The 26,592-nt window shown below is 47.2% G+C and overlaps 1 protein-coding gene across 2 annotated transcripts; it reads left to right on the forward strand.

Moving 5' to 3' along the window:
* The first annotated feature begins 949 nt into the window (after positions 1–949).
* Positions 950–24,712, forward strand: BOK (BCL2 family apoptosis regulator BOK). 2 transcript variants are annotated; one of them, XM_041486925.1, is made up of 5 exons: positions 950–1,153; positions 2,021–2,377; positions 7,201–7,329; positions 17,550–17,713; positions 23,622–24,712. In XM_041486925.1, the coding sequence occupies exons 2-5, from the start codon at positions 2,155–2,157 to the stop codon at positions 23,745–23,747; spliced, it is 642 nt and encodes a 213-aa protein (XP_041342859.1). In that variant the 5' UTR covers positions 950–1,153; positions 2,021–2,154; the 3' UTR covers positions 23,748–24,712. The 2 variants fall into 2 exon arrangements, with proteins under 2 accessions (XP_041342859.1, XP_041342860.1); XM_041486926.1 differs by having other exon boundaries at positions 23,626–24,712.
* Positions 24,713–26,592: the final 1,880 nt, after the last annotated feature.

Raw genomic sequence — 26,592 nt, forward strand, 5'->3', positions numbered from 1 at the left:
TTGTTAATATACAAACTATTACTGGGGAGAACTTGTGTTTGGTCTGGTAGAATTTCTTGGCTGCAGGAAACTTCTGTTATTAAAACTTCTTTTGTTTCAAATGGTAACACAAAAAGCCAATATTTGTATGTGGTTTATTGAGATGGAATGGTATCACACATGCACATGGAAGAAAGCTGAACATTGTGGCATCAATGTGATAATGTTGCAACAAGAAGTTGACGTTGAAATTAATTTATAAATATATTGGGACTCACTGACATGTTTTTCATAACACATTGAGATAAAGTGGGCAAGTTCCTGCAATACACTTCATTCTGGATAAACTATTTCCTATCAACAAATCCACTTCATTTTTTTTTAACCAGAGTACTCACAGTTCGGGGGAGTTGCAAGCACTGCTTGCCTTAGCCCCGAGCTGTGGCTCTCTACGTTAATCATAAAATCATTGTAGAATTACAGAATGGTTTGGGTTGGAAGAGAGCTTACAGATCATCTCTTTTCGACCCCCTGCATGGGCAGGGACACAGTCCAAAATGATGGCAGTGATTGAAATGTAGGACTAACCCAGGGCTGAATACGACAGCGTACGATTCCCCCACTTGGCTACCGTATGAAAAGGACTGGCCAGCATCAACCCTGCAGAGGCTGCTCTGGGAATCCAGCAGGAATTATTCCTGTTTCAGCAGTGCCTTCATCACTTTCTGTTTGGCGGCTCCCGAAATGATGCTCGCAGCCTCACCCTGCAGCCGGGTCCTTGAGCGAAGCCAGCGCAGAACAGCAGAGAGCCTCCTTAAGAGAGACCCAAGGGGAGGAGAGAGCGTCTCCCTCCGGGCACAGCAACCCCACCTCCCGCTTATTTCATCTTCCTTACAAGGCTAAAGCCAGACGCTTTCCTCTGCGCCTCGGTCCCTTAAAAGCAGGAGGACGAGCGCCGAGGATCCCGGTGGAGCAGAGCCGGGATGTGCTGACAGGGAGCGGGCAGGAGGCGCTGGCTGAGCCCTGGGGAAAGCACAGCAGAGGGGCTCTCCGGAGAAGGGTGACAGTAACCTGTGAATCCTAAACCAGGTGTCCAGTGATGCAGATCTTCTAAAGAAACATGAAACCAAACCCAAAAAGAAAGCACTGAATTGGGAAAAGTGCAACATGAGAGGTAAATATATTTTTCCTTGGGCAAACTGAGATAACTGGCTGTGCTTTGTTTGAAAATTGTCATTGTAAGTAGGTGTCTGGAACTGCAGACTGAAAAATGCATTTACTAACCTCTGAATAAAGACTGGTCTGACTCTGACTTCAAAAGCAGCACTGGGTTAAAAACTCAGATCAGCAGATGAATTCAGGTGCCTCTGAAGAAATTTTGATGTTTCCCTTTAGGCATTCACAGCTTAAACCTTTTCAAAAATCTACATTTCTGTTTTGCTTTCTCTGCTTTTGCTAGATGTTTTCAAGTAGTAGTATGCACGCTGTTTTGGGGAAAAAGCGTGGCACAACCAAAACCTAAACTGAGAATATGTCTCAGAAAACTGTCTCCAACAAGGTATTTCCAATGCTCCCATACCCTTGTTCTTGCAATAGTGCCATTTCTTCAGAAAGATCCGTGACCTACTGAGCTGGAATGTCTGTTGACATCTGGTTGAGGTTACTGTAACTGGTATTTGGGGTTCTTTTTATTTTTTTTTTCCCAGTTTAATTGAAACAAGCTGAGATTGTCTGCAATTTCTATGAAGTGTTTCCATGCTCTGACTGTCTAGTCTCTCTGATGGGTAATTCTAGAACTGCCAAATCTGAATGGGAAAAGAGCAAACACCTTGAGAGCTCCAGACTGGAGCCCTTCTGTGGACCATGCTGCCAGGGATAGTCAGTGGCTGAAAGATGCAAGACTTTGCCCCTGTCTGTAAGATGGACCGAGACAAATGTTTTGCAAAATGTGACGCTACTGACTTCAGCATAACTGTGTTCTTGAGCTTCTGATTTACATCTTTGCAATGCTAGAGGACTTACAGATGCTTTTATTTGCCAGCTAAAAAACTGGCCTGTGGAGAAGAGCTGCTGGGAGCTCTGACAGACCTTGAGGACAGCTCCTGCAGATTCTGATCCAGGCTTTGGCTCAGCCTCCAGTCGGTGCACGCAGAGCTGCGGCTTCAGCAGTCCGGCATGGAGGTGCTACGTCGCTCCTCAGTCTTTGCTGCAGAGGTGATGGAGGTTTTTGACAGGTCTCCCACTGACAAAGAGCTTGTGTCCCAAGCCAAGGCTCTCTGCAGAGACTACATAAACTCAAGGCTGATCCAGGCAGGTGTCAGCTGGAGCAAGCCCGAGTACAACGCCCCAGTGCCCGGGGGTAAGCTGGCCGAGGTGTCCACCATACTGCTGCGACTTGGTGAGTCCTGCCATGGGGAGAGCTCAGCTTGGGTGGAGTGATTTGCACCAGACTAAGGCTTCTTGGAAGAGTCTCCTCATGTGTTGATACAGAGGTTTTTCTTCTCTGCTTTTGGTGATCTTCCCTAAACAGCTCCTTTGCCTGAGTTTCCTCAGTCTCTTGGAGCGCTGCTCAGCACAGGGTTTCTGCAAAGTTGCCTTTTTTTGAGGACTTGCAACGGCTCAAAATCGCAAAGCAGTCTAAGAAAGCCCAGCAGCAAGCTGATTCTGTGTGCACAGGTCTCCAGCTGTGTAACAGTTCTCACAGCACTTAGAGCAGTCTTTCTCAGCTGGGTGTTTTAACTGGACTTGCAGTGTTTTCCCCAGAGTGAGTGACTTGATTGCCACAATGCATCTGGCATCTTCTAGGGCACTGCTGCAGCTGGCCTTGGTCTTCAGCAGTAGCTCACCCAGCTTTAATCTGGGAGTAGATGCTCAGAAAATGTGTTGTTGGAGATTTTATAAAAGCTGCTTTTTAATGACAGTGTGTTTAATTTTCCTTTGCCTACCTTGGTCATTCAGCAAGACCTGAGTTTTCTTGGTTTTTGCTGGAGCAGGAAGGAGTTGGTTGATGTTGTCTGGCATACACTGCCATTTGGTGTCACCTTCACAGCACAGCAACTCTGGGGGCAGGGAGAGCAATTTGAAGGTCATGCCTGGTGACATGAAGATATGCTTTAGAGCTTGTACCAGGAGCACCCTTTCAATATTAACAGTTGCCTGGCCTTTTGGTTTGGGTTGTGTAGTATCCTGTGTGCTCAAGTCTAGCTGTTTGTCATTTGGGAACCAACACCTTTATTCTTGGAAGCTGCTTCCAACATCCCTCTTTGCCTGCAGGCTGGTGTATTAGTTCACATCTGGCTGGAAACTACCACCAGCATTTGCATCTGATTTAATTACATCAGAGTTCAGACAGGTCTGGTGAAGTAAGCATTAGCTGGGCCTAACAAAGTCAGGACCAGGGCTGGTGGTCCCACTTTCTCCCCTTTATACCAGTTTGATACTATCCCAAGTTTCTTTTTAAGGCACAGCTGTGTTTGTTTTAAAGGACTTTTTTTTTTTTTTAATTCATTCTTTTTCACCTTTTCTCTTCTATGCTGATTTTATTTCTGCTTTTGTTTCCAGTGCTTGTTTGGTCTTTGGGGGAATTTTCTTGTTCTTCTGTCAATCTCACTGGCTATTTGTACTCCCTTTCTTCTCCACCTGCATTGGGGGTTGAGATTTATGTGCTTTCAACCCAATATTCTGTGGGTGGCCAGGAACATGTTAAAGGGCAAGCAGGTGTCTCACTGGATCTGAAGGCGTCTCCTGGATTGCCCAGATGGACAGATTTGGCTGATAGTCCCACAAACTTTGTGCCTTCTCTTCTTTGAGCAAATGTGTTTGGAGAGCACCATGTGGTACCCATGCAACCAGAAAGGTGAGCAGTCCTTCTCATTAAGGTGAAGAACAGTTCCCATCCTGTTTCTTTGGAAACTCCACTTGTCATGTGGCCCATCCCTTTCTTTTCCCCTTTGCTGCTGTAACCAGCACAAGGCCAGCTGGTATCCAGCCACCTGCCAGGAATGCTAATCCTCAGCCACTTCCTGAGCAGTGCAACAAGCAGCACCAGTGTTTTCCTTCATGGTGGTGCTGAGAAGCCTGTGGAGATGGGAAGTTGGAGTATTTCCTAGCCCACTTGCACGCAGAGGCTCTGGTGAGCTGCCTGGTGGACCAGCAGAAGTCCTGGGCACAGGCAATGCTGTTGGAGGTCACAGGGAGGGAGACTCCATCAGCTCAGTGAGGCTTAGCAGCTAATTAGTGCAATTAATGAGTCAGACATGGTAAAACCTAATGGTATAGCCAAATGAGGCACCCCAGACCAACCTGCTGTGTCTGTCCTAGGCCTGGTTTATCTGAACTTGTATTTCTTCTGGCCAAGGCCCAGGGAGGTGCCCTTTGACCACTGCAATGAGCTTCTGCACATGGAAACTGCTCCTGCTGCCCTGCTAATTCCTCCATAATCACTGGAGAAAGGAGGAGAAGCCCTCAAATTGCTCTAAATGTTGCAGAGTTGGGCATCAGAACAAGGACACTGGAGACCAGCACCAATGTAGAGGTCCTGGGGCCGCTAGGGCAGGGAGGCTCTCCAAGCATGGGAATGCTTTCCTGTGCTTTCCTTCCCCAGATGCTCCATGCCTGCTGTGTGCCTTGCTGCAGAACAGGGCATATGTGCCTCCAACCAAACCCTGATCTCATCTGGGGCCTCCAGGAACTGCTTGGTAGGAGTTGGAGCAGTGGCAGGCTACCAAGTGCTGCTCCCAGGCTCCTGTGCCTCCCTCTCAGCTAACCAGGGCTATCCCCATTTCCTGACATTTACCAGGAAGCCTTTGTGCTGCCTGTGAGGAGAAAACAGCTGTTGAGTAGTCCAAGTAAGGTTTCCTCTTATCAGGGCTGACCATGTGTTGGCAGGTTTCCTCTTTCTGTCAAACACGGACAATCCCTTACTCAGAAAGGGCTGGGAGAGCTCAGCTGTGGAATTCTGGGTTTTGCCTGTGCCGAGTGCCAGATAAATGAATTAAGGATCAGTGGCTAATGGCTCTATAAAAAAGTCCTGACTGCAGTGACATCTTCCTTTTTACCTCTCATAAAAATGAAATTTTGAGGACGATCAGTTGCCCTCTGGCTGGGCCAAGTCACCTGGGTCTTGCAGTGGGATATAAAGCTGTTGGGATACCTCCTCCCCTTCCCAGAGCACCCTTGTGCAGGAGAAGAGCACGGTGTGTCCTAAATCTAAGCCAAAAAGGGCTCCCTGTGCACAAAGGGGCTTGGCCCCATGTGGTGTTTGCATTGTGTCCTGCTCCTACAGCAGCTGTGCAACTTTCATTAAATATCCATGAACCTCTGCAGAGAGAGAAATCCCTTGGAAACTGGGGTTTATTAATTCTACTACTCAAAAAAATGGTTTGTTTTGCTACAAAAGGAAAAGCTTTACTGCTGTTTCCCAAGCTCCATAGCTCAGTCCTTTAGGAGGAGGTTCTTTGCTTGTCCTTGGTGTTTTTTGTTTTGGTCTTCAAGCTGGCCTAACACCTCCTGCCATTTTCCAGCTGGGCAGAAAGCACTCTGGAGGTGAAAGTCAGATACCTTGCTGCTGAGCAGTCAGCCGTGCAAATGAACATCTCTTTAACCACTTGGAGGGGAGAAAGAACTCCAGATTGACTCTCAAGTGCCTGTGTGAGCATAAAATAGCTGGCAGTCTCTTTGTTTAATTAATGTTGTGCAGCCCTGGGTGGATCCTTGGCTTTCATCAGCCTTCAGTGTTCTTGAGTCACTCTCTTGCACTTGAGGCATTTTTGTACAAGCCTGATGGGGTGCTGAGGAAGGGCGTATCTCTCAAAAGCTTACATGGATGTACATGCCTCCTTCTCACTTCTAAATAAAATGACATGGCTTTGCTTATCTGAGGCCTGTCTCCTGTGTTGGAGGAAAGGCAGGCAGCCAGGCTGGGAGCGGCATTTATCTCAGGGAGTACTGCAGCCACACCACGGGTACGGGGCACTGCCTGCCTCTGCTCCCTTTAGGAGTCCCAGGGTGCAGATGGATCATAGCAGCAGTCCCTGCTGGGGAATAATTAGCATTGATTCCATCACTGCAGAAGGCTGATCAATTGCTTTATTGTATTTTATTATATGATACTGTGAAAAACACCAATTGCTTGTTTAAAACATTTTAAAAGTTTAGTAGTAATAAAATCGTTATAAAAATAGTAATATAATTAGAGTAATAAAAATTTAGACAGTTAGGATTAGGACAATACAAGACAATAAGAACAAAGAGTTAGGGACAGTCCAGGCACCTCTTTCTGGGCAAAATAAGCCTGAAAAAGGACACACATTAATAGAGGATTAACCCTTAAAAACAACAACCTGTTGCATATTCATACACCTCATACATGATGCATAAATTCCATTCAAACAAAGGGTTCTGTCTGGTCAACATCAACTTCTTCCTCTTAATCCTGATGGCATCCTCGGGGCTGAACGAGGTGGGAAGTAGTTAGTTTCTTCTGATAAGTGAACAATAAATTATTTTTTCTGAAAGATTTAGGTGTCCTGTGGCTGCTATCTCAGTGGGAGTACCTCGTTCCTCTCTTTTGAAAAAAACTACCTTGCATAGCATAGTTTCTATTTTAACATTATGTTATAACCTAAAACTATATTTAACACACTACTTAAGAAAATGAATACAGCATAACTTTCTAACATAACACATGCAATATCCATTTTAATATTTGTGAAAAGCCAATCATAAAATACTCATTTTTCACAATACTATGCTATACTATTCAGAAAAACCCATTGCCCTTGCCAGACAGTCACAACACATGTGGATCCAATTGGTCAGTGAATCCAACACGCCATCACCAGAGTCCAGTTAAGAAATCACCCTCTGCTAAACAAATCTCCATAACACATTCCACATGTGCACAACAACAGGTGCAGCAAGTGGAGATAAGAATTATTTCTCGCTCTTTCTTTGAGCTTTCTCACAGCTTCCCAGGAAAATCCTGGGAGAGAGCTATATATCTCTCTGTGCAGAGGATATGTGATTACACAGATGGTGGGGAATTGCATCTCAACAACCCTGAGCACTCCGCTGCCTGCCTAAACTCTAAACTCAGGTGGAGCTGGCCTTCAGACTCTTTGTCTGACGGCATCCCTGGAGCGAGCCCAGCCGTGACTCCTCCATGGTGGGAGCAGGGCTTGGTGCTGTGTGTCCTGCTGAGCGCTGGCTGTTTGTTGGCAGGGGATGAGCTGGAGTACATTCGCCCCAACGTGTACCGGAACATCGCCCGGCAGCTGAACATCTCGCTGCACTCCGAGACCGTGGTGTCCGACGCCTTCCTGGCCGTGGCCGCGCAGATCTTCACCGCAGGTACGGTGCCCACGCGCGCACACCAACAGGGCTGCCTGCCAGGGAGCAGGATGGAGCCACCTCCTGTGGGAAATGGATTCCAGCTGGCGCCAGTCACCAGTGGTGTCCCTCAGGGCTCTGTACTGGGACCAGTTCTATTTAATGTTTTTATAGATGACATGGATGAGGGCATCGAGTCCTTCGTTAGTAAATTTGCAGATGACACTAAGCTGGGAGCTTGTGTTGATCCCACAACACAAGCTCCCAGCTTAGGAAGGAAGGAGGGCCCTGCAGAGAGACTTAGATTGGTTGGACGGATGGGCAGAGTCCAACAGCATGAAGTTTAATAAGTTTAAGTGCCGAGTTCTACATTTTGGCCACAAAAATCCCCTGCAACGTTACAAGCTGGGGACAGTGTGGCTGGAGGTGTTCAGGCAGAAAGGGACCTGGGGGTGCTGGTCAACAGCCGGCTGAACATGAGCCAGCAGTGTGCCTTGGCGGCCAAGAAGGCCAAGGGCATCCCGGCCTGCATTAGGAATTGTGTGGCCAGCAGGAGCAGGGAGGTCATCCTTCCCCTGTACTCAGCCCTGGGGAGGCCACACCTTGAGTGCTGTGTCCAGGTCTTTGCCCTCAGTTTGGGAAGGATGTTGAGATGCTTGAGCATGTCCAGAGGAGGGCAACAAGGCTGGTGAGGGGCTGGGAACACAAACCCTGTGAGGAATGTTTGAAGGAGCTGCGGTTGTTTAGCCTGGAGAAGAGGAGGCTTAGAGGTGACCTTATTGCTCTCTACAACTTCCTGAGGGGAGGTTGTACACAGGTGGGGGTCAGTCTCTTCCACCAGGCAGCAACTGACAGAACAAGACACAGTCTCAAGCTATGTCAGGGAAGGCATAGGTTGGATATTAGGAAAAAAATTTTCACTGAAAGAATACTAAAGTACTGGAATGCTCTTCCCAGAGAGGTGGTAGAATCACCATCTCTGGGTGTGTTTAAAAAAAGACTGGACATGGCACTTGGTGCTATAGTCTAGTTGAGGTGTTAGGGCATAGGTTGGACTCAATGATCTTAGAGGTCTCTTCCAACCTCATTATTCTGTGATTTGTAGAGAGTTCTCAGGGCCCGATAGAAGGCCCACATAGGATGTATTTGTGTATGAACTTTGAGACAAGAAATGTTGATTTAGAAATGCCGTGGAATAGGACAGATATTGCTGAGAGAGAGAAATAGAGCTAAAAAAAAAGTTTCAAAAAGTAGCCTTACAAATAAGACTAAATAGACCTATGAAAGATGCATTCTAGTGGGACCCACAGGGGTAGTTTTAGATGATTGGTTTTAAGGCATCTATAGCATGGTGTGGTAAAAAGCTGATAAGCCAAAAACCACTTATAATGTACTGTAATTAGGAAATAGTTGGCTTTTGATTTTGATAGCGTGAATTATAACATCTGTATTGTCTCACCCTTCTCATGAGACTGAAAATGGAATAAAAGATTTTAAAGCACCTCTCAGGTGCCCCATCTCTGAGTCAAGAAAAGGGTGTTATCCAACACCTCTCTCAGAGAGGGCATAGCCTGCAAGGTGGGGCCTGCTTTCTGAAAGGGCTGTGGGCAGTTTGGCAGTGTGCCCTGCTTTAATGATTTAATGAGAGCTCCTCTCTGCTGTCTTCTGGCAGGGAAATGGCCCGGGTTGTAATACCCTCCCAGTAGGTTCTGTCTCATTCTAGAAGGCACCTCCTGCCCTGCCTCTTTAGAAGGTGGTTGTTACCTCATTGCAGAGGGAGGTCACTCATTCCAAGCTTCTTTGCTCACCATTGGCAACTGCAGAAGATTCATTGCTTGGGAGTCTCCCTTGTTCCAGCTCAGGCTGCTGACGCTGGGAGCCAGAATCAACTCATCACAAGAGAGCTCCTCTCCTCCTGGCTTCCTTTCCCACAGCAACACCCAGAGCTGCAATGAGACCTGCTGCTTCTCCTTTCTCATCCTGGGGAAGTCTTGGTCCTTAAGGCTGTTCCAGATGGGCAGGTGCTTTGAGCTTTCTCTCTGCTTAGGTGTGAATATTCTGCTGCTGCTGTTAGACTGGCTCCAGAGATGATGGTCAAAAGCAAAAATAAGCCCTGTGCTGCATTCAGCTTTTCCTGGAAACAATCCCTGCTCACAACTGGAAAAGCAGCCTGTGGGAATTGAGGGAAGAGAAGCCTTTTAGAGGGATTTAGGTCAGGCAGGTTCTGACATGGTTATAGGTTTTCTGCAATGTCTTGTTGTGTTGTCTGTGGAAGGGATGGTAGATGTTAAAGATTGAAAACAAAACCAAAAAAAAAAAAACAAAACAAAACAAAGAAAGCAACTTGCTAGTAGCATAGCAGTGTGAAACCACTGAAACCAGTGACAATAGCATGGAAGTGTCACAGGATGCAGGGACTCCTGTCACTTTGGCAGTACTTGCTACAGAATAGAAGTCCAGCTTTCAGTTGTACTTTCAAATAGGTGACCTCACTCAAAACCTTTTAATCCTCACAATCAACTGTGCTTCTTTATCTGGAACCACTGACACTCTGGAGAAGCCCTGACATGCACTGAAGACCTGTGGTGGAGAGCACAGATCGTCCCCAGAATCATAACAGATGGCAAAATAGATTTCTGAGAGGAGCTGCCCAAGCAGGGCTTCTGGCACTTTGAGCAGGGCAGATTTTACTCCCTGGGTTAGGGAAATTGATGCTGTGTCATTGGAAATGGTGGGATTGGACTGTGTGCCTGGTACTGCAGCCCTCAGCAGCCTTTCAGAGCATGCCTGGGCTGCAGCTTGTCCTTGCACTGGGCTGGCTTGAGAGGGCCTGTGAGCTCAGAAAGCAGGAGCTGGGAAAATATGGCAGGAATGTCTCAGTGTGGCTGTGTACAAAGTGCAGGTGCCTGTCCTGTCTCTGAGCTTTACTGGTGTCAAGGCTGACAGAGAACAGTCAGGTTGGCAGGCTCAGGTGCAATTTGCCTTTCAGGTGATCTTAGGTGACTTCAGCTGACTGCCTTGGGACTGGCCACCTCCAGGGCTGGAGTGACACAGAGAGCTAAGCCAGAAGGGCAGGAATGCTGCAGGTGGAGCAGACTGTGTGTGCTGTGATGCTGCATACCCATGATGCTGGGGAGAAAGCCTGCTGCCTCCTGGGAATTCTGCTCTCAGTGTGTATTGACAAATTCGTGGAGAACTTCTGTTTTTTTTTGTGTGTTCTTCAGCTTCTCAGCTCAGGAGCCAAATGTGTGGGTAGTTTCAAATTAAAGTAGAAATCATATCTCATAGTTCTAAACCTGGGTTTTCAGGGTATTAAGAACAGAATCTGGACTCAGCCCTCTGGGGCTGACAGTGCTGGAGACTTTGGACTCTGTTGAGAGTGCTGCCCCTCCTCTGGAGCCACCCTGCTGCAGAAATGATTTCTAGTGTGCTGGATGCACAGGGGCTGATTCAAACCTTCCCAGAGCTCTCTGTGTATGTTCTTAATTCTTTCTCATCTCTGCTGGGAGTTGTGTATTTAATTGCTTTTATCAACTTATTATAATTTATTATAACTTGTAATTTCTCCTAGGTAGAAGGTTGCTGAGTGGCAAAGGGGTAGGAGCTTGCTGTTTTTTAACATTTCTGGATCCCACTGCAGTCTCAAAACTCAGTATTTAACAGTAAATCCAGCAAATTGGAGTTGGCTGTAGCAGCCAGACGTTCATTCCTTTTTTTTTTTTTCATACTTCAGAGGAAAGAGGCTCTTATTGAGCGAAGGAAACCAGACACTCAAGTTCAGGGTGAGTTTTCATGCCAATTACCAAGTTTATTAAGAAAACAGCTACAGTCTGACACTACAGTGCTTAGACAGCTTGGGGAGCCCCACTAGTCACTTAAAATGCCTTTCCAGCAAGGGAGCAGGGGATTTTGACCCTTTTTTTCTGGAGAGGTTTTCTCCTTAATCTTTTACATGTCTATCTTCCCCATTCTGGTCTGATTTTGAGTCTTCACACTGTAGCTCTGTGCTCATTTCCTGTCCACACTGTCTACAAGTCTTGACAAAGCTCTAAGCCTGTTTCAATGCCTCTTCTTCCAGTGGAGAAATTTTCCCTAATACCCAATCTAAACATGACCTGGTGCCATTTGGGGCCATTTCCTCTTGTCCCATGGCTTGTCATCTGGGAGAAGAGACTTTAGACTCAAGCTGTATTTTGTTCCCCTGTTTCCAAACAGCTCATTAGTTATTGAGGGTGAGGTGAGCCCACCTGAGTGGAGACAAGCACTGCAGGGCCCTGATCTCCTTTTGGTGGTAAAGGATCTGCAGCACCATCATCTCTGTGATGTTACCACTGGTTCTCGTGTGTGCTCCTTGTGCAGGTGGCAGGAGACATTCCCCTGACTTCAACAAGCTTTGGTTTGGGGCCTGGCTAAGCTGACATTTTCCTTACTTTTTAAAACAAATGCCAGAAGGAAGAGGTCACTTGGTGGAAAAACAGAAGTAGAAAAGGGAGAGGCATTTTCCTTTCCTAAAGGAAGCAGTTCTGTCCTGTTGATGAGAGCTGCTAGGCATGAGGGCTTTTTAAAAGCTTTCAGCCTGGTTTTCACTGGGGTTGGCTTTTCATCAAGAGTGCCTGGGCTGAAGTGAGCCCTGTGTAACAGGAATGTAGGGTAAATGCTTTCTGAGGAGAAAGCTCTTTCCCTGCAGGAGCAAGTGGATGTGGATGACACCAAGCTGACTGGTGCTGTTGACACACTTGGAGGATGGGTTGGCATCCAAAGGGAGCTGGACAAGCTCGAGAAGTGACCCATGGGATTTTCATGAGGTTCTACAAGGCCAAGTGCTAATGCTGCATCTGCACTGGGGCAACCACCAGGATCAGTCCAGGCTGGGGATGAGAAGATCAAGAACAGCCCTGGGAGAAGGACCTGGGGGTGCAGGTGGGTGAGGGCTGGGCATGCCCCAGCCCTGTGTTCTGGGACCCAGAAACCACCAGTGTGGGCAGCAGAGCAGGGGGAGAGTCTGCCCCTGTGCCCCACTCAGACCTGTCTCCAGCCCTGGGGCCCAGCACAGGAGGGAGCTGGAGCTGCTGGAGAGAGTCCAGAGAAGGCACCAGGGTGAGCAGAGGGATGGAGCAGCTCTGCTGGGAGGAAAGGCTGGCACAGCTGGGATTGTTCACCTGGAGGAGAAAAGCTCCTGGTGGCCTCTAAGCCCCTGAAGGAGCCAAGGAAGTTGGAGAGAGACTCTTTCCAAGGGCCTGGAGTGGTGAAGGGGAATGGCTTCAAACTAACAGGTAGTAGGTTTAGATTCGATATAAGGAAGAAATTTTTCCCTAGGAAGGTGAGGCCCTGCACAGGTTATCCAGAGCAGCTGTGGCTGCCCCATCCCTGGAAGTGTCCAAGGCCAGGCTGGATGGGGCTTGGAGCAACCTGGGACAGTGGAAGGTGCCCTTGCCTGCTAGAGAGTGGAAAAAGGAATCTGTTTTGAGACACCTTAGGATGCCTGGAATGCATGGTAGGGGGTGGGTCAGACCTTGCTGTGGTGGGGTGGTGCCCTGGCCCTGTACCCCCAGTGTCTGCCAGCCATAGCCCCCAGTGTGTCCAAGAAACTGCAAATCCCACATGGGAGGAAGGCCCAGGATGGGCCAAAGCTTTAAGAAGCCTGACCACGAGGCAAGCACATTGTCCTTTGACCCTACCTTCATTTTGGAGTTTTAATTCACTGGAACTGGAGTTAGTAGCTATATGTCTGTTTTTCTGTATCTTTCCTGTCTTTATGTTTTTCTCCCTTCTCCTCTTTTCTCATGGAATGTTACATTGAATGGGTTTAAAGGTTTTCTATGTTCATTGGGCTAAGTCTACGCAATGGTAAGTGATGTTATGTTGCACTTACTCTTTTGCCAAGGTTCCTTAATTTTCTGTAGTTTGCCAGCAAACTTTCACGTGTTTTTTTTTTACCTCTTGAGAATATCTGGTTGGGATTTTCCCCTTTGAATCTATCCAGAGCAAAAGAACCTTGGTTTTAACCCTGAAATTAAGTGACTGGGGTGTAACACTGCCCATAACAGGGGGCTGGAATGAGATGAGCTTTGAGTTCCCTTCCAATCCAGACTATTTTGAGTTTCTCTGAAATGCTGTTAGAAATGCATCCTGCTAATCCCTCATCACTTAGGCCTTATGGCTTGAGCTTCCTGCCTGGTGCACATCCCTCTCAGCTTTTCTCTCCACCAAAGCTTGTTGTGTCTGTTTGTATTCTCCCAGCTGCTGAAGTGTAGCAGTGGATGGTGTTTCTTTGAGGTCTGATTTGTGAGCGGGGCTTTGGTGCTGAGTGGAGCAGAGGGAAGTTTATTTGAATAACCTCAGGTTGTGTGGTGCCCTGAGACTGCACATGGCAGTCTTCATGTCTCATGGCTTCTTCATCTCTCCCCTGGGGCAGACAAGCTCATATGAGCAGGAACACTTTCAAGAGCATTCCTGTCCTGCTAATTCATTTTACCCTGGGCTCAGCAGTGTTTACATACCTTCAGCTCCATGGCTGGCCTAGAGTGAAACTTGAATTTCTTATTTTTTATAAAGCCTTCTAAGCAACCCTTCATTTTTCCATATCCTTTTGTTCCATGTCTGTGAGCAGAGCTTTCTCTCTTTTGGTTCCTTTTTGGAGCAGCTTTCCATTCCCTGCTGTTGTTAGCTCCTGTGCATGTTAATCCACGCAGTGGGAAGCTGTGAACGGATTGTCTTACTTGGTGATGAGTGCCTGTTTCACCCAGTGTGGATGACAGCCAGGCCTTTTGAGGAATTTGGAGCGAGCCAATGTGTTTTCACTTCTCATGTGCACAGGGCAGATGCAATTCCAGCTTGTGCTGAGATGTATCACACTAGTGTCACTTTGAACCTGGCCTGGACATCACGGGGGACAGGGGCAGTGCCCACTTAGTTACTGTGCTCCTCTGCCCCTGCCAAGGGAGTCCTTGAGAGACAAAAACTCATGGAGCTGGTGTCCTGGGAGAGTGCAGAGGATGGCTGCTGCCCTCTCCTGCCTGGGGCTGGGTGGGTGCTGCAGCCCTCCTGGGCAGGGGGCCCAGCCACAGGCATGACCCAGGTGCTGGAGGTGCCTGCTCTTCCCTTGCTTCCTACAATATGAGAAGAAGAGCATTAGCTGTGCCCTGCTATGGTGAGTGAGAAGCCCAGCCTGGTGTCTCCGTCTTCTGCCTCCAGCAGTGGCAAGGGGACTTCAGACAAATGGGAATCAGGAAGGGATTTCCCCCTCTCCTTCCCCCATGGACTGACTGCTGGTAACAGGAAAGGCAGACTGAAGGATTGCTTTGACCCCTTTGGGCATGCTCTGGGAGGAGGCTGTGACCCCTGAGCCCTCCACATCCATCACCATTATAAGCATTAAGCAAGAACTCGTGTTCTTTCTGCTGTGAAAGGGGGAGAGGTCTCTCCATGTGCCAGGGAAGCACTCCCCTCGTGCAAGTCCTGCAGCAGGAACAATCTTGGCAGGAAACTGGAGCTGAAGGGCTTCCTCTCCATCCTCTCTGGGCTGATGTACCCTAGAGCAAACTGCTTTCCTGTGTGCTGGGTCTCTGTCTTTCACAGGTTGTGGATACGCTTTTCTTCTCTTGGAAAGTGAAACTTGGGTTCAAAACAACATTAAACAAGACTGGAGCTGTTTTTCTGAGGCAGAGTGACTTCAGTCCTGTCAGTCTTTGTTACTGCCACGTAAATATCTCAGAGCTAATGGACTTGCTTCAGATATTTGAAGAGTGCTGTCAGCAAAAGCTTGGGAGTAAGCCAGTGAACTCTTCCCTGGAATTTTGGGTAACTTTTGTTATGTAACTCAAGATGCAGAATGAGCACATTTCTGCAGGGATGGAGAACTGTAAAACTGACTTATACTAAAGCTGAATATAAGCCAGCTGAGGCTCTGGTGCTGAATATGTCTTCAGCAAGGAGGGTAACCCCTGAAAGCCTCTTTCATTGGGTGGAACTGCACTGACCTGCACTCAGACAGCCTCTTCCTTGCAGGGAGAACCCCTGTCTAGCCTTCTGTGGTTTCATAGCCTCTTCCTGGCTCCTTCTGCTGGCTGTCATGGTGACACACGATGTGAGAAAGGCAGATAAATAGCGTGAATGCCAAACAGGCAGTGAACTTCCTGAGTGACAGCGCTGGTGTCAGGGACACCAAAAGAAGAACAGTCACTTCAGCTACATTAATAACTTCCTCTGATCTCTGGGGTTCTGGGGAAGGACAGAGTATCACAGAGCATGTGAGAGCCTCACAAAAGGTTCACCTGTAGATTTTTTATCTTACATTAGTCATGAAAAATTGGGTTTTTTGTAGTGCTGGATGGATTTTCTTCAGTCTAACAAGGGTGGGTGCTGGAGCAATTACAATTCCCGCGCTGACATTTAAAGAGTTCTCTAAAGTTTAGGTTTTTGGTTTTTTGGGTTTTTTTTTAAGGAAAAGCAAACAGTTCCTGAAAGTGTTAGTGTGGATGTCCCTTTTGAAGCACGAAGTGCAAGAATTGTGGAAATGCTCTGAAATCTGCATGTTTTCTAAAGAATATAGGGCATTCTGCTGCAATGAGAACTGCTGTGAGGAGGCTGGAGCTCCATCCCAGAGCTGGTTCAGGCTACCTGGGGATCTGAGAGTGCAGTGAAGGAAAGAGGGAGGCTCTTTACCCCGTTTAAATTGTGTTTTTGCTTGCTGAGCACATCCAGTTTTCTAATGGTGTGTTTAACCTCTCCTGATCCACAGATCTAGTCACTGCACACATCTTCCATCCTCTCACCTTGCCACGACGCTTCAAGAACAATTCTGTGTGGTTTTTAAATATTAGAACTTCACCAGGCTTCTAACTATGTTTGGGAGAGACTTTGGATAGATTCCATAGAGACCCAACACTGCAAAATACTTCCCAGTATGCTTGATAAATATGGATATTACAGATAATGAAGTAAATTGTGCAGCAGTAGTTCTGTATGGCAGCGAAAGGGTTGTGTTTCCAGGTCACTGCTCCTGAGGAAAGCCTGATGAGGGGCAGCTGACTGCAGTGTTTGAGCATGAAGGATTTATGACTGCAGTGTTTGAGCATGAAGGATTTATGCCTGCAGTGTTTGAGCATGGAGGATTTATGCCCAGGAGTGTTGGTGAGGCACAGGGCAGCCCCCAGGAGCTTGGCTGGTACCTAGAGCTGAGCCCCCCGTGCTTATTGCTGACACCAGCAGGAAGATCACCACTGCTGGGACAACTTCTGTGAGCACTTGCTGCAGGCAGGTCTGCCTGGCAGGAAGGCTGTCTTCTGGGAGGTCAGAGAGCTGGCTGACTCTCCAGCCCCGCGCTGTCTGCAGTGGGGTAGCCCAGGCAATGTTAAGTAGGCAGTGTCCAAATCCTCGAAGCTGCCTGTTTTTCAGGAGCAGACTGAGGCCTGATGCTTACATTGAAGAGGACACCAGCCCTCCTGAGTGCAAATGGAGGGGTGGGCACTCTGCTCTCTGGTGAGCAGTGACAGGACCCAAGGAATGGCATGAAGCTGTGTCATGGGGGTTAGATTGGATAGCAGGAAAAGATTCTTCCCCAGAGGGTGGTCAGGCACTGAACAGGCACACCAGGGAATGTCACGGCCCCAGGGCTGCCAGAGCTCCAGCAGCATTTGGACACCACTGTCAGGCACAGGGTGGGATTGTTGGGGTGTCTGTGCAGGCCAGGAGCTGGTCTCAATGATCCTTGTGGGTCCACCCAGCTCAGGATTCTATGACTCCTCCATTCTTGGCCCTGCATCTTTGCCTCCCCTTGTTGCTTTTGTGCCATTCTAGAACTGAAGATGCTTATCTTGTATGCTTTGAGTGTCACAAAGAGAAAACCAGGAATGCTTTATATTGAAGACAAAACCCCCAGGTTGTTCAAACTGTTTGAATTCTGTCACCTCCTATGCAGCATGCGCATGGCTGAGAGCCAGTGGCAATACAAAAGATTTCCCCTATCCCAGTGGTATCTTTGGGCTGCTTTTTTTCCAAAGCTGTGCAGCCATTGCTGAGAGGCAATCAAACCACACCAAGCTCAGATTATTTCATTCTGCTTCTCCATGTGGAGAGTTTTCCCTAATTCTGGTCCCCTACCATTTCTTTCGTACAGAGCTGTGGCTGCACGCAGGCGGCGCGGGCACACGAAATGAAGCAGAGTCATTCCTTCGGCCGTTCAAGACTGAACTGAGAGTGTGTGTGTGTGTAAATATGAGTGTCCTTTTTGCTCCTCACAGGCATCACGTGGGGCAAGGTGGTGTCTCTGTACGCCGTGGCGGCGGGGCTGGCCGTGGACTGCGTGCGGCACGCGCAGCCCGCCATGGTTCACACCATCGTGGACTGCCTGGGCGAGTTCGTCCGCAAGACCTTGGTGACGTGGCTGAAGAGGAGAGGAGGCTGGGTAAGAAATGCTGCTTGTCTCACTGCACTTGCTTCTGTGTGTCCAGACCTGGAGATATCCCAGTTAATGAAAGTGAGAGTGCGCTCTCTGCAGCTTTGTGCAGAAAAAGGCTGCGTGAGATTCTCTTTCACGATGCTGTGGCTGCTGCTGTCCTACTTACACGCCTCCTGGTCCCATCCTCAAAACCATCAGTTATTCTTGTCTCAGCTTCCTGCATAGCTGAGACATAATGATAATAATGATAATAATAACGATAATAATAATAATTCAGTCCTGACAGCACCTGGTGTATTCCTGATCTTCTCCAGAGCTAACAGCCAGTCACAGTGGGACACTATAAGGGTCATTCCTGCGGGGCAGGGGTGTCACTGTCATATTTTCTGGAAAAATCCCTTCACTAGGATTTCTCTCCTGGGAAGCTGAGAAGCCTCAGAGAAAAAGGAAAACAATATTATCTCATTTGCTTCTCTGGTGTTTTGCTGCTTTTGAATGTGTTTGGATATTGTTTAACCAACAGGTGCATGTTTGATTGGTTTCATGTGATTTGTTTTTACTCATTGGCCAATCATGGTCCAGCTGTGTCAGACTCTGGAGAGAGAGTCACGAGTTTTTCATTAGTTCTTTTAGCCTTCTGTCTGTATCCTTTCTCTATTCTTTAGCATAGTTTTAGTATAGCATTCTTTAATATTATATAGATCATAAAACAATAAATTAGCCTTCTAAGAACATGGAGTCAGATTCATAATTTCCTTCCTCCGATGGGGTCTCAGAAAATACCACACATGGGCACAGGCTGCCCACAGAATCTGTGGTTGCCCCATTCCTAGAAGTGTTCAGGCCAAGCTGGATGGGGCTTGGAGCAGGCTGATTTTAGAGGAAGGTGTCCCTGCCTGTGGCAGGGGGTGGAACTGGATGATCTTTGAGGTCTCTTCCAACCCAAACCATTCTTTGATTCTGTGATACTCTTGACCAGTGTTTTCCAGAAACTAGCAAAAAATGAGGCCTGCCAACTTAATTCTCATTTCACCTCTAAGCACTGACTTCTTTGGTCTCTCTTAATGTGAGCACTGATTCCCTTGGAGGATGGTTCATAGTAAGAACTTTATTTTGGCATAGCTAAACCTTTCCAGTGACCTGCCCAGCTGACTGGAGAGACTGGCTGGCTGTGTGAGTGGCTGGCAGCTGGGTGATGTCTGTGTGTACCAGGAGGGACACAGACAGTCCTTGGATCCTCTGGCATGCTGCTGGGCAGATGCTGCTTGGGGCAGAATGTTGCCCTGTGGCACCACTCAGTTCGTAGGACATCTTGTTCCCAAGGCAGGCAGTCTTTCCAGACTGAGCCACAGCAGCAAGTTTCCTCTTTTCCAAGAGGTGAAATGTATTCCTGAGCTGTCAGAAATGGTCAGGCTGCTCACCCATACAGAACTGGAGAGAGTGGGGTGTCTTTTTCCAAACTGAGTGTTGCTCCTTTGTGCGGAGACTTCCCGGCTGTGTCAGTAGCTGGTTCAGTTCCCTGATTGCTTCAGGAGTGTGAAGAACTGGGAAAGTATCATTGCTCTGATTTTGGATCCCTTGCACTTACTAAGTACCAATCCTTCCTTAAATCATCCCTGCCCTCTCTAAAACTGAGTCACCTGGAGGCCAGCTGTCTCAGGGAACTCTTTGGTTGGGCTAAAAGTCACCTTTGATTTGAATGCCCTGATCTGTTTCATTTTGTGTTCCAAAAATTAATTGTGCTGAGGCAGGTGAAGAGGATATCCTGGAATTAAGTGACACTGTTCCTGCCTGTGAATGCCAGTCCCTGCCTCAGTATCATTTGAGGCTTTCTTTAACTGCATACCTGTAGAGCTGCTTGAAATGTATTCTCTGAAACTTTTTTCCCCCCTAAGATCTGGTTTAATTAAAACAGAACTGTTGTGTAGGAAAGCATCTCTTTCTAGTTTCCAGCTATTTTTTCTTTGTTCTGGTAAAACTTGCATGCTCTGATAAGCTAGCATCTTGTTTTCATTTTTGTATTGCTTCATTAGAGTTCAAAACAGAATGTTTGGATAGTTCCAAAAGGATATTTTTGGAAAAAATTTGTTGCATAGCAAACAAGCTGCAAAACCCATCTCCAGACCAGCACTTATTGTACGTAGGGTCTTAAAACCCAGGGAATGGTTGGTTCTGATTCTATTGATGGAGAAGGTTGAATAATTGTTTTATTAAAACTACACTATATTACATTAATACTATATTATATTAGAGAGATAGTATAGTAAAGAGATACTAAAAAGATACTAAAGAATACTAAAGAAGAACTCGTGACTGTCTTAAGACAGTTAGGACACAGTTTTGACCTAATTGGTTAATTACTATAAACAACTATTACTAGAATCTAATTACTAAATCCCTTCAGGTAAACAATCTTCTTAACACATTTTTCATGTGCAAAAACAACAGGATCAGAGAATAGAGATAAGAATTGTTTTCTCTTTCTCTGAGGTTCCTTGCTGCCTTTCCCAGGAAATACCCTTGGGAAGTTGTGCTTGTTTGCTCTCTATGAAGAGAGCTTGTGGCTACAAGCACAGCTTGGTTCTGTGCAGCTGAGGAGATAAATCCACCACTGGCTCCTTCTGCCAGCCATCCATCCCTCTTTAGATGGACAGCACATTCTCATTGGAATTGCTGAATCCATGCTCTTGGGACCTGGCCCTAAGGAAGGGAAGGGAACTTCCCTGCCCCTCATCAAGCACAATTCTGTGAAGGCTGATGGGCTGCTCTGATACAGCCCATTTCCAGCACCCTGATAGCAGCTCTGGGCTGTGAAAAGGAAAGGCTTTCCCTCTAGAAACGAGGGCTCCCTTCAGTCTGGGGAAAGGCTGCTAATCCCATCTCGTGCTGTGCTTCCCTGGATGTTCTTCCTCTTGATCTAGGCACTGCAGCAAGGAATTTCCCAGCCTTGTTCGCTCGCAGGCCAGACCAAACAGCTCTTGGTGGAGCCCTCTCACCCACTGCCAGCCTAGCTTGTGTTGGTTTGTCCTGGCTTGCCATCCTTGTTCACATGGCCCCCATCTCTCACTCATCAGCCTAGGCTGAGGCTGCCAAGAATAACCCCCATCCCCTGTGCTGGCCCAGGAAAGAAACCATGGAGACTTTGGAAAGGCATTTGAAGTTCTCCATTCACAGCAGGTTCCCATGCTGCTTCCACAGGGTGGAGAAGACTGCAGAACCATTGCAAACCTCACAGGAAGAGCAAGAAAGAACCTTTGAGGCATCATCTCCTCCTGGGAAGAGTTTGAAGCCTCAGTAGTGGCTTTACAGTACTCTTTCCAGTAGTGGAATAGAAAGATTTAATTTTTTTTAGCAGCATTTGCTACAAAGCAGTGTAGGTGACTTAAATTTGTTTGAACAATTCAGATAGACTATCAAACTGCCATTGCAACAGTTTATCAGTGCCTGACCAGGCAAAAAGCCCTAAGTGGCTTTGAAGTTTTCAATTCCACTGCCTTATCAGGTAGGCCTGATTTGGATAACAACAGCTGAGGCAATTGTTAAACAGCTGAGCAATTTTGCTTATCTAAGCAAGCTCCATAGAAATTTGTAAGTGCTTCTGAGTGCAGCTGCTCTTGGTTAGAGCAGTGAGGTCATTGCCTTTGGGAGAACGTAGCAGGGCTCTAAGGAGTTCATTTTCTCATCTGGCAGTTAACCCCTACCCATCCAGCCCAGTGTGTATGGGCCTTGTGCTGGCTCACAGCAGGCACTAAAGCCCATTAGAGCTGATGTTCCTCAAGGATCAGGTACCCTAAACTGTGTTCAGACAGGTGCCTGCATGGCATGACTCCTCTCAGCTGAAGGGGCAGTTTGACACCAGTGTGTTTAAAACATGCCCCCATGCATGGAATCTGGCAGGTTGAGTCAGTTCAGACTGTTCCAAATGGAAATGGGGCGAGTGTGCTGGAAGTATTCAGGGAGACCCACCTTACTTTCCTCCACAACACAATCAATACCCAGAAGCACTGGTACCACATTGCAGCATCTTCTTGCTGTCTTGGCTCTGCTTGCTGTGTTTGCTCGTGTTTTTCAGCTAGAGGCAGCAGTATTTCCACACCTTGGTGCTGACTCAGCTCTCTCCTGTCATCCTGTTCCTTCCCATCATTGCATGCTCTGTATTCCTTCCTTCTGCAGTCTCTGCTTGTCGCTTATTCATGAGCTCAGCTGCTCCTGATGCTCCCAGGAGATCAGCAGTGTGAGGTGACACTGTGCCAGCCTTCCAGAGCTGGTGAACAAGGAACTGCTGGGGTGTGTGGGAGGCTGCTGGCAGCACAGCTTTGGTCTGTAGATGATGATGGGGCTGGTTAGTGTGGCTGTACCCACTAACCAGACTCTGGGATTTGTCCCTTCAGCCCCTTTTTCCTTTCTTCTGATCACCAAGGTTGGTCAGGCAAGGCTCGTGCATGTCTTGAGCACAAGGACAGAAGGAATAGAGAAGATTATTGGAGCATTCATTGTCTCTCATGTCCTCTTGTGCTTGGTCAATGAGAGACTTTTGTCAGAAGGAAAATATGGAAGACTGCTGAGCTAAGCTCATAAAGAAAAAACTTTTGGGGCTGTGAACAATTGCCATCCTTGATGTGATTATTGTTCCCAAAAGCTGTTTCTGAAAACCACATGGGGTTGATGTGCTAACAGTGCACCTGTTACACAGCCTCAGTCCACATCTTCTTGTGCTGGGCTGGAGTTTAACCAGAACTCTCTTATATCATGGGCAAAGCTTTTAATTTCGATTCCTGCACCAGAAAATGCATTTTTCTCTCTACCTCTGTCCTGTTCACTTCACCTTCTCGATATTTTCCATTTTCTCCTTCCCATGCCAGCTGAGAGCCTATTTCTATGCATTTGACGGATTTTTTTTAAAATTTTTTAGTCATTGCAGGCCAGCTTCTCATTAATACTTGAAACTGGCTACCCAAGTGATCTTTAAATCTGGCCCACACGTCTGGGAGGCATCTCTGCTGGCATGTGTATTTCCACAAAGCTACAAAGCTTGCATTGCTTTAGATTTAAATTGGGGGGTGGCTTGCTTGAATGTCTTCCAAGGAAAGCATTAAGGCAAGAGAAAACGTACAAGCAACTTGAGCTGATATTAAACAGGACAACCTCTGGGAAGCATCTGGCTTTACAGAAAAGGATGGGAATGCTGATACTGCTGAGGCTTCCTAGACCTTTTGAACAGGGAAAGAAAATTGTATTTAGCCATCCAAAATGGGAAGTGCTGGATAATCTTCCTGCAGCATTTCCTTCCCCAGGGGTGGCTGAAGAGGGGGACACTTTGCCTCGTTGGTGGGGAATTAGGAATGTGTATTTTGCAGGGCTCTTGAGCCTGATTTAGTAACTTTCAGTGTGTGGAAGTGTCAGAGCCAGCCCCTGGTGCTGCAGCAGGGCTGGTGCCATGGGCTGTGGGACAGGGACAGCCTGCAGAAGGGGCTGCCCTGGCAATGGCAGCAGTTGCACTGGCAGTAAATGTTGAAGAAAGAAGCTGTAAAGGCTGAGGAAAGTAAATGCAAGTTATCAGGAGTCAGCACAAGAGATTTTGGTGCAGTAGCTCAATCTTTTTGGCTGGAGATAGTCACAGATTTAATCCACCTCTCATATGAGGTGTTGAAGCAGTTGAACAATTACCTATGAAAGTCATACTGGGAGTGTTCCAGGAAGATAATACTTCCACAGTGTATTGACAAAATATTTTTTGGACCTATATAGCACATGCCAAGTGTTTATCAACTACTGCATAGCATGTACTAGACCCAACTGCATAACTGATTCAAGCTTTGGTCTTTTATGCTGTGACACTGCGTGATTCCTTAGGGTGCAAATGCCAGGTGATCTCTCAGGATCTCTCTGACCATGTCTCTTCCCTCCTCATTAGGCAGACATCACAAAATGTGTGGTGAACACTGACCCCAGCCTTCGCTCCCACTGGCTCGTGGCTGCTGTTTGCAGTTTTGGTCACTTCCTCAAGGCCATCTTCTTCGTCCTGCTGCCTGAGAGATGAGTCTGAGCTGCCAAGCACAACCCCCTTGCCCCATCTTCTCTCCCAGTCCAGAAGCAACAAAAAGTAACTGGAGAAGTAATTCCAGACTGGTAATGGCAATCTCTGAAGAGGAGGAAGAGAAGAACTGGGACAAAGAAAAGGCTTGTTCTCCTCTCCCATCGAGTGGGAGCAGATGATCAACCACAGTCTCCTATTTGCAGCCACACGAGCCTCTCTCACCATTAATCTTTCCAAGAATCTTCTTTCCCTGGGTATCCTGCATGTGTGGCCTGGGTGCAGCTGGGACTGTCAGGGGGCTGCTCCTCATGGCCGTGTTGCATGCTTCTGCTAGCACCAGGCAGAGGGGAGGAGGAAGGGAATGCTATTTGAAATGGGATAAGAAAATAGGAGAGGGGGAGAGTCCTTCCTTCGCTCCATGTGATTGCCCTTTCAGTCCTCAGACTTTGCCTTGTGTTGATTCTTGTTGTTACATCTGTGCTTAAACCTCATCTCCTCCTTTATCCCTGATTCACTTGGTGGGCTCTGCCCCAGCACAGCATGGGGGGTTTTTAATGAGATAAAACCAAGTAATCTGTCAACAGATGCTTGTCCCTGACATTGGAGATGGGTCTGAGTAGCTGTGTGAGGGGCAGGCTGAGAGAGCAGTGTGTGTTTTGTTGACCCCTCTTACTGCTCTCACCCCAGTCAAGCAGGAGAGCAAGGGGCAATGCCTTCAAGCAACGACTCAGGATGGAATTTCTCAAGAAGAAAAATGTATTTTCCACTGAGATTCTGTCAGAGCTGAGCATGTGAGTAGGAAAGGCTGGGGGGCATGGGCAGAAATAGGGAAGCAGCAAGTGATCTGGCTGGCATTGTAAAAGCAGTGAGCTGTGCTGACAGTAGCTGATGTATGTTTCTCCTTTAATCTCTTTGAAGTACAACTCGTAGTCTTCTTTGTGGCAAACAATAAAAGAAAATAAGTGGTATTTCACTACTGCAAAGGCTATTGTATTTGTTTCCAGAGCAGAGTTAACAATTCCAAAAAAGGCCAGAACAGTGCAGAGACAAACACTCTGGCCATGCTAAAAATACTTCAGCTTTTCCCCTGGTAGAGCATGTTAACATGTTAAAGCTATGACTTGTCTGGTTCATGCCTGGAATTTAACCCATGTTGTTGCCATGTCAGAAACATGCTGTTTCCACCAAGAGATGCAGGGCCTCCCTGATGTCAGCAGTCCCTTCTCTGCCAAAGCCTTCTGGAAACTCCCTGTTCAGTGCCCTGCTCCCAAAATTGTGGCACCAGGCACAGAAAAAAAAAAAAAAAAAGCCAGATTAAGAACATGTGGCACTATAGGGGGTTTGCTGTTTTTTTCCCAATTTCCCTCCCAAACACTTAGAGGGGCTTTACTCTTCCTCCAGGAGTTACAAAGGGGCGTGGGAATAAAGCCAAACCTTTGCTTTTGGGTACTTTGTGGGCCAGGTCTGCTCTCACAGTTGGCAGTGCTGTGCCCTGACCAGCAGAAGCCCTAGCAGAGGATGTGTAGGAGCTGGATCCTTGCACATTCCTGCTTTTTCTGCTCCAGCCCTTTGCACCTTGGCTGATGCCTTGGCATGTAGGTGCCCAGCTTTGCCCCTAGTGCTGCACTCCCACTGCAGAGTGCTGTGTCACTTGATATACAGCTACATTTTCAGTAGCAAAGCAATTCTTGTGGAACAAAGCCCTTCAAAGGCAACCTTCCCCCATCCCCAATCCTTCAACAGAAACACTCAGTGAGAAGGAGAGAGCCTCCCACTCCACAGCAGAGCTGTGTGCTGCCTTGGACAGTGGCTGCAGAGACTTTGGGGTGGTTACACTGATCAAGTTGCCAGTGTAGATGCAGCTGATGGTGCCATGAAGTTGGGGCATTTTTCTGTGTGTAAAGCCTGCAGCAACTCCCCAGATAAAACCAAATTGCCAGAGGAACATTTAAATTTTTAAAATTTCCAGACATATTGGCATTAAGGGTTTTGCTGTCATCACTTACAGTCAGGATTTTCTTCCTTAGACTCTTGGTAGATCTGGCTATGGAAATTTAGAGCACATGGGGAACTGCACTGATCACCTTTGAGCAGAATGGAGAGGAACCCTTCCAGTCTGCAACAGAGGCACTAAAAGCTTTATAGTCCATAGCAGGGGGATACAGATTTGTTGTCCTAAAGGAGCTTGTGGAAAAGGAGATTTTGGATTTCTGGAAATACCCTGGCTGTGTGCAGACTTTGACTTGGATGTCTTCACAGCTCATCAAGTCCAGCTTGCCCTGTGTCTCATGGAGTGAATGGGAGTTACTGGGACTGGCAAGACCCGTCTCAATTTCGATGCTGTTTTGAAATGTAATACTTAAAGCTATGGGTTTGTTTTTTGTTGTTTTTTTTAGTAAACAAGTGATATCAGATAATCTATTAAGGAATACAAAGAGTTAAATGCACCAATTAAGTGGATTTAACAAGAAGATAATGACAAGCCAAATAAAGCAGCATTGCTGGGAAGGAATGTGTGTGGGTGGGAAGGGGGTTACAAGAGGCAGACAAAGGCTCAGCCTGGAAACTGCTGATAATGAAGAGATGGTGGGGCTCCCCTCAACAGCTATCAGACTTCTCTGGCTTCTGTCTGCCTTCTTGTCTTTGCTAGTCCCTGCAAAATGCATACCAGAGCTGACCAGTGTGCTGCTCACCTTGCACTTGGTGTGAAAGGAGGGTCCCTCAACCCTTCTCACTCCTGTAATAATCACATCACCACCAAAATAAACAACAAAGCAAAAGGAATTGCGCACACCACTGTGCATTTAGGAGCTGACAGCATTGAGCATGATACAGACAAGTGTTTATG

This window comes from Pyrgilauda ruficollis, unplaced genomic scaffold (genome assembly GCF_017590135.1).
Source record: "Pyrgilauda ruficollis isolate IOZ18807 unplaced genomic scaffold, ASM1759013v1 scaffold79, whole genome shotgun sequence".
Lineage (NCBI taxonomy): Eukaryota > Metazoa > Chordata > Aves > Passeriformes > Passeridae > Pyrgilauda > Pyrgilauda ruficollis.